The sequence below is a fragment of the Phragmites australis genome, chromosome 22, assembly GCF_958298935.1.
Source record: "Phragmites australis chromosome 22, lpPhrAust1.1, whole genome shotgun sequence".
Classification (NCBI taxonomy): domain Eukaryota; kingdom Viridiplantae; phylum Streptophyta; class Magnoliopsida; order Poales; family Poaceae; genus Phragmites; species Phragmites australis.
The window spans coordinates 1,055,844-1,064,035 of NC_084942.1; the positions used below are offsets into that span (position 1 = coordinate 1,055,844).

Sequence of the window (8,192 nt, forward strand, 5' to 3'; positions counted from 1 at the left end):
CGCCGCCGCGGAAATCCTTCGAGGCTGTAGTTAGTGACAGCCGGCAAGGAAATCCTGCCGCTGCTTTCTTCTCCCCGAGCGACGCCGTCGCCGCCCTAACCTCGCCGCTGTCCTGACTCCTGACTCGACGCAGACCCGAGCCTGCCGCACCGTCCTGACTCGTCGTCGCAGCGACCTCGCCCGATGTGCCCAGATTTAGGAGCAGCAGGAGGCGGGTACTGACGTCACAGAGAGGGGATGCCACACCTTGCCGCCCTTCAGAGTCAGATCTGGATGCCTCCACGGATCCGAGAGGCGACGACGGTGGCGACGCCGTTGGCCCCCAGCGCAATGGTGGTTGCTAGAGCACGGGCCACACCTCGGCGTCAGCGCCCATAGAGGCAGCGCTCCTACATCTGTTGGTAGCAGCGGCAGGCGCGCGCCGACCCGAGACGGCGGCGACGACCTCCACCTTGACGTGCATCCGTCCGCCTCGACATGCATACGGCCGCGAAGCCGGCGAGGAGCACCCCCTTCGGGCCCTCATCCTCCTCATCTTCCTCAGCTGCGTATCTGAGAGGAGGAAGACGAGGAGCTGGCCCAGATCCGCGTCGACCTCGACCACGGCGCGGCGGCGATCTCTAGAGACGACAGCGCCAGTGAAGTGGGAAGGGGACCGGAAACCCTAACCCTAACCGCACCCCTCATTAGCCTTTTATACGGCGCAAAGAGAAGTCCAATTTCCATCAGAGTGAAGCTAGTCATGTACTAGTTCAATTTTGACAACCGCATCACCTTATTCTTACAAAGTGAGCTAACTTTTGCAAACAGAGATGAGGCAAGAAAACAACTGCATCACTTTAGTATATGGGCATGTGCATGTATTTCAACTATAATTCTGGTAAAACTTCGTAACTTGATTGTTACAAGTCCACGACTCATTTTCTAAGACATCCTCCCATCTATTTTCATCAGTTTCATAGCATAACATGCTTCCTAGTGTCTTAACTGCTACCGGCAATCCCTTACACTTCTTAACAATACTCTTCCCAATCTCTATCAGATTTGCTGGAGTGTCAGACTCTTGGTCGGCAGGAAATGCAACTTGCTTGAACAATGACCAACTGTCATCAAAACTTAGGAAACTTGGGCGATAGAAAGGCATTGTCTGTGCCAGCCTCGCAACCTCCTCACTCCGAGTGGTTAATATGATTTGACAAATCTTTGCAGTTGACAGAGGCGTGCACAACAACTCCCAGCAGTCTCCTCGCTCATTCCATACATCATCAAGCACAAGTAAAACTCTCTTTTCCTTTATTTCATCAGCCAGTTTCTCCTGAAGATGAGCAAGTTCTGTATACTCGCATGTCCCTTTGGTTAATGAACTAATGATGTTCCTTGTTGTTGTACTGACATCGAAAAGCTCAGACACATAAACCCAAGCATGCTCGTCAAATGACTGGCGCAGTCTCGGGTCGTTATACACAAGTCTTGCTAGCGTTGTCTTGCCTAATCCTCCCGTACCAACAATCGCCAAGACGGAAACATGACTTCCACCATTTGTTCCTTCTCCGGACAATAATTTCTCAACAAGTATGTCTTTGTCTTCGTCTCTCCCAAGAATCCTCTTCTCAAATACGAAAGAACTGGTATGCCGCGAACTACTGATATCATGAGTGAACCATCTCCCTCCATCGTTCTCTGATAAACTGAAGTGGTTGGCGAAAAGCCTGATCTCATCAAATCTCTCTGTTAATTTTGTTACTCGAGAGACCAACTCATATGTAACTTCTACTACACCAGTATCCACCGAATAAGTCCCATTTTCCTTTTTGGAGAAAGAAGAAAAAGCTTAATCATTATTTATTTTCAGTTCCACTTTGTAGTTACATACTAGTGCAAAAAGCAAAAGCCCTCGTATGATATTGTGCCATATATTGAACAGGAAAAAACAATAGCAAGATCAAATTAGAATTTATAAATACGATCAGGTCTACATGAACGGAAATCTCTGTAGCAAAACCTTTTAATTTGTAAGGTGGTTTACCTCCTGGCGCTTGCGCTTGCTGGTGTAGTGAATACCCGTGGATCCCTTGAGAGCCTCTACCGTACGCTGGTCGGCCTCATACTCACGCTTGTTGACAATTTCCTCGATGGTGTACGCCAACTCCTTGAGCTCCCTTAGCCGCAGCTTGGTGGACTCCTCCTGGATATTCCAGTGCTCCTCGGCGTCGTGCAAAGTTGCCAAGATCCGGCGCATGGTTCTCTCCAGCTTCCTCAGCTCCTCCAGGTCCATGGCTACCGATGACGATGGTGAGGGCGCCAAGGAGGACGCTGTGAGGACCCAGAGGAAGGAGGAGAGCTTCTCCCATGCCGTCCCGATGGATAGAGACGCAAACACCTCCGCCATCGTGATCTACGTTGGCTCTGCTCCGGCGAGCTCTTGCACAAACTACTTTGTCGCAAGGGAAGAAGGTGCGTCAGGAATAAGCCTCCTCGCAATGACAATGATCAACCGGTCAATGATGTATTATGGGTTAATGGCAGTACAGATTCGATCGCATGGTAGGCCCAAAGTGAAGTCAAAAGGAGAGGAGGAAGCTTGCTGGCGAGGACAATGATCAAAGGGCAATTGATGATGTACCTGCTCCCTTCAAGACAAAAGCTCTCGAGTCAAGTCAACTATTCATGTATGACATTGAGGAGGCGCATCAATTGCTACTTGCTCTGAACTTAATCATGTACATGTTGTGAATGACGGCGAATAAACGACGAAGAACACAAGATCAAATCACAGCGGAGACACAAGATTTAACGTGAAAAACCCCTCCAATTCGAAGGGGAAAAAACCACGGGCGCCAGCCAGCAAACACTCTTCACTATTATCAAGAGTCGGGTTACAACGCCGTGCGGCGGCTTACAAGAGAATGAATGAATCAGTCGCAGTGGAACCCTAGCGACGGGTATATGTACCGTACCGCGGGGGGCCAGCCCCCCGCACCCCCCCAAGTGAAGGAGGGCGCACCCCAATGGGCCTTGTAGCATAAATCAACACCTTCATCCTGAACATAACAAAGAAAAATACCACTGGCGCCAAATAGCCTCTTGGGCTAATCCACTAAACCAACTAAGCTTGAGCACAGCTCAAACTTAGCAACAGGAACAGGTTTAGTCATCATATCAGCAGGATTATCATGAGTACTGATCTTGCATACCTTTAACTTACCATCTTCGATCACATCACGAACAAAATGGTACTTGATGTCAATATGTTTAGTCCTCTCATGAAACATCTGATCTTTGGTAAGATAAATGGCACTTTGACTGTCACAAAATAGATTAATGCAAGAATCAACTCCACACAGCTCAGCGTACAAACCTTTCAGCCAAATTAATTCCTTGCACGCCTCAGAAACAGCCATGTACTCTGCTTCAATAGTAGACAAAGCAACAACAGACTGCAATGTAGCCCTCCAACTCACAGCACAACTGCCAACTGTAAACACATAACCAGTGAGAGACCTGCGCCTGTCCAGATCAGCAGCATAATCTGAATCCACATAACCAATAAGTCCCTTCTGAGTTCTGCCAAATTTCAAACAAGAATCTGCTGTGCCTCTGAGGTACCTGAAAATCCACTGAACTGCCCTCCAATGTTCTTTACCAGGATTAGACATATATCTACTAACCAAACTCATAGCATATGACAAATCTGGACGAGAGCAAACCATGGCATATATCAAAGACCCAACAGCACTAGAATAAGGAACTCTTGACATGTATTCAATATCTGTATCTGTACTAGGACACTGTGCAGCTGACAATTTAAAGTGAGGTGCAATAGGAGTACTAACAGGCTTTGCATTATGCATGTTGAAACGCTGAAGAACTTTCTTAATATAATTTTGCTGACTAAGAAATAACAAACCAGATTTTCTGTCTCTAGTAATTTCCATACCGAGAATTTTCTTAGCAGCACCAAGATCTTTCATGTCAAACTCACTACTCAACAATTTCTTCAATTTAGTGATTTCAACCTTACTCTTGGCAGCAATCAGCATATCATCAACATACAACAGCAAGTATATAGGTGATCCATTAACATGCTTGATGTAAACACAGCTATCATATTTAGACCTCTTAAAACCGTGCAACAGCATAAATGAATCAAACCTCTTGTTCCACTGACGAGGGGACTGCTTCAAACCATACAAGGATCTCTTCAACTTGCAAACAAATTTCTCCTTGCCAGGCACTATGAACCCTTCAGGCTGGTCCATGTATATATCCTCCTCAAGCTCTCCATGCAAAAACGCAGTCTTCACATCTAACTGCTCAAGCTCAAGATCATGTGAAGCAACAATACTCAAAAAAGTACGAATGGAACTGTGCTTTACCACTGGAGAGAACACATCATTATAGTCAATACCGGGAATCTGACTGTAGCCTTTTGCTACTAACCTTGCCTTAAACTTTGGAGGCTCACTTGGAGTTAAACCCTCCTTTCTCTTGAAGATCCATTTGCAGCGGATGGTCTTCTTCTTGTTAGGCAAAGGAACAACCTCCCATGTGCTATTCTTCTCAAGAGACTGCATCTCCTCATGCATAGCTGAAATCCACTTGTCACGGTCACTACAACCAATGGCTTCACGATAAGTTGCTGGCTCATGAGTATTCTCCACCTGTTCAGCACAACTCAAAGCATAATAAGTCAAATTACATTCTTCAATAAGACGGGCTGGAGGTCCACAGCCCCTCTTTGACCTGCGATGAGCAATAGGCAATTCCTCCTCTGACTGCAAAACAGGAGGTGAGTGCTGCTGAACATCATCATGAGTGTCGTCATCAGCAACTTCATCATCATGAGTATCAACTGGCTCCACCTGCACACCTGCCTCATCATCCACATGCTCCACCTGCGCACTGGTAAACTGCAGCTCCCTTTCAGGACTCTCTGGAACATGATCTGAGGACAAACTGTCATTAAACATCACAGATTCATTGAAAACAACACTTCTACTCATAAAAGTCTTTCCTGTTTCGGGATTCCACAATTTATATCCTTTAACTCCCGAACCATAACCAAGAAAAAGACACTTAATAGCTCTAGGCTCTAATTTTCCATTATCAACATGAGCATAAGCAGTGCAGCCAAAAACTTTCAACTGTGAATAATCTGCAGGTGTACCAGACCATACCTCAATGGGAGTTTTCTTATTAAGTGGAATAGAAGGCGACCTGTTTATCAAGTAACATGCGGTGTTAGCTGCTTCAGCCCAAAAACGCTTGCTCATCCTTGCATTGGACAGCATGCAACGAGCCTTTGAAATGATGGTTCTGCTCATACGTTCGGCCACACCATTCTGCTGCGGAGTGTGCGGTATGGTGTGATGCCTAACAATGCCTTCTTGCCTGCAATAATCATCAAAAGCATCCGAACAAAACTCTCCACCATTATCAGTACGAAGCAATTTCACCTTTCTTTCAGTTTGTCTTTCTATCATAACTTTCCAATTCTTAAATGCAGCAAAGGTATCATCTTTATTTTTCAGAAAATAAGGCTAAACTCTTCTAGAGTAATCATCAATAATTGTAAGCATGTAACGAGCACCACCAAGAGAAGGCTTACGGGAAGGACCCCATAAATCAGCATGTACATAATCAAGAGTACCTTTGGTGGTATGAACTGAGGTGTTGAATTTTACCCTTTTATGCTTCCCAAAAATACAATGCTCACAGAACTTTATGTTACTCGAAGTGCAGCCATCCAGCAAGTTTCTCTTCATCAATTCTGCCATACCAAGTTGACTCATATGTCCCAAACGCATATGCCAAAGGTTAGTCTTACTAGGTTCAGCATTAGTAACAGCAGCAGCAGCGGAAACAGAACCATGTAAAGTACTTCCTCTAAGGACATATAACTTTGCAGAATTAAGATCACCTTTCAAACAAAGAAGAGAACCTTTTGATACCTTTAGAACACCATCTGAACCGGAATAATGAAAACCTTCTGCATCAAGCGTGCTGAGTGAGATGAGATTTCTGGACATCCCTGGTATGTACCTCACATTCTTCAGCGTGCGTGTTATGCCATCATGTGCCTTGATCTGAACAGAGCCGATCCCCACAATGTCACACGGGTTGTCGTCTCCCATACGCACAACATCTCCTTTCTGCACAGGCTTATAGGAACTAAACCAATTTCTGTTAGTGCAGATATGAAATGAACATGCAGAATCAAGTATCCATTCATCATGACCAGAAACACAACCAGCAAAAACTACCAGACAATCTCCAGATTCGGAATTTTCAGCACCAGAAACAACAGAAGCATTACCATCATGATTGCCTTTCCTCTTCTCCTTATTCTTAAGTTTCAGACAATCCTCAATAAAATGGCTTTTCTTTTTGCAATACTTACAGAACTTTTTAGGCGGCTTGGACTTTGAACGGCCTCTGCCATCGTAGCTCTTGTCACGACCGTTGTTGTCATTGGAGGATCTATGCTCAGATCTGCCTCTCACATGCAGTGCTTCGCCCTTGGAGGACGACTGCCCGTCAGACTGCACCATGCCTTTCATCTTCTCCCTGGACTGGAGTGCCTCAACAACTTCCGCAAGGGTTAGTTCATCACGGCTCAAAAGTATGGTGTCACGGAAATGAGAATACGAATTTGGCAGTGAACATAACAGTAAAAGACCTAAGTCCTCATCATCATACTTAACCTCCATCGACACTAGGTCGGCCACGATCTCCTTGAAGGCAGATAAATGGCTCATCACCGAATCACCCTCCTTCATCTTGAGAGTGAACAACTTCATCTTCATATGCATCTTACTGGTTAGATCCTTGGACATGCAGATCGATTCCAGTTTCAACCAGAGCTCTGCAGCAGTCTTTTCCTGCAGCACCTCTTGCAAAATATCATTATGGAGATGAAGCTGAATTAAAGACATAGCTTTACGATCCCTCCTGATTTCCTCAGGAGTCCACTCAGCCTTTGTTTTCTTCCCGAAGCCCTCCAGCGCCTCATCATAATCATCCTTCTGCGCCAGGATGGCCCGCATCTTGACTTGCCATAGCGAGAACCGAGTCTTGTAATCCAGCGGCGGTAGATCGAACTTCATCGACGTCGTCATGATCTGCAACCACAGCTCTGTTACCACTTGTTGTGAATGACGGCGAATAAACGACGAAGAACACAAGATCAAATCACAGCGGAGACACAAGATTTAACGTGGAAAATCCCTCCAATTCGAAGGGAAAAAAACCACGGGCGCCAGCCAGCAAACACTCCTCACTATTATCAAGAGTCGGGTTACAACGCCGTGCGGCGGCTTACAAGAGAATGAATGAATCAGTCGCAGTGGAACCCTAGCGACGGGTATATATACCGTACCGCGGGGGGCCAGCCCCCCGCACCCCCCCAAGTGAAGGAGGGCGCCCAAGCCTCCCGGCGACGGGCCTCCGCTTCGCTCCGTCAGAAGTCAGCCTTTGTCTTGGGCAATGAATTTGGAACATCTTCAACAGTACAGCCTGCTGTTTGCCAGCAATTGTGAATCAACGAAAAAACTGCAATGGCCTTCTAGGGGGGGAAGATTGTAGGGCAAAATTCTAAGAAAAAAAAAAGTGATTTCCAAAAGAAAAACTTACTATCAAGTTCATGGCGTATTGGCATCCTGAACAGCACCAACCAGGCAGAAAGCATCAACTGGATTAAACGAATAAGTGCAGAAGCAGACAATGCCAGTGCGAACAGGCTTGTAGCCTGATGATGAACCTCCATAGGTGGAGTGAACCGGTCGGGGGCTCTGAGCCCTCAGTCTCGCATCCCTTCAAAAGTCTCCGAGAAGACTCCAGAAAAAGGACCCGGCGTTAAAAAAAAAAAGCAGACAATGGCAGCGAAGGGAAAAAATGGGCAAAAGTAAGGAAGGCAGAAAGCATCAACTGGATTAAACGAATAAGTAGAATCTAGGCGGACGCAAACACTCAACGCACAACATGTGGCATAGCAACATGAACTGATTACATGCATTATTTGTGGACCATAGAACGGAGGGAATCATGAGACTGTAAATGAAAAGGACATGCGGCTCACAGCCTCAGAGGCACGCAGATATTTCTATAAGTCTGTTGAAGCATATTCAGAGTTGCAGGCTAGTTTAGATGTTAAACAGAAGCCGAGACTTATGCAAGAAAAACATAAACTTTCT

The 8,192-nt window shown here is 46.0% G+C and overlaps 1 protein-coding gene across 1 annotated transcript; it reads right to left on the reverse strand.

The window, feature by feature from the left end:
* Positions 1-799: 799 nt before the first annotated feature.
* Positions 800-7,846, reverse strand: LOC133905278 (putative disease resistance protein RGA3). The gene is made up of 3 exons (XM_062347034.1): positions 7,633-7,846; positions 2,027-2,630; positions 800-1,807 (listed from the first exon to the last, which is right to left on the reverse strand). Exons 2-3 carry the CDS (start codon positions 2,387-2,389, stop codon positions 866-868), a joined length of 1,305 nt encoding a protein of 434 aa, XP_062203018.1. The 5' UTR covers positions 2,390-2,630; positions 7,633-7,846; the 3' UTR covers positions 800-865.
* Positions 7,847-8,192: the final 346 nt, after the last annotated feature.

Bases quoted from the DNA above. Each gene is read 5' to 3' on its own strand.
- LOC133905278 (XM_062347034.1), bottom strand. From the start codon at position 2,389: ATGGCGGAGGTGTTTGCGTCTCTATCCATCGGGACGGCATGGGAGAAG. The intron at 1,808-2,026 runs GTAAACCACCTT...TTCTCCAAAAAG, and splicing joins GCAAGCGCAAGCGCCAGGAG to GAAAATGGGACTTATTCGGT.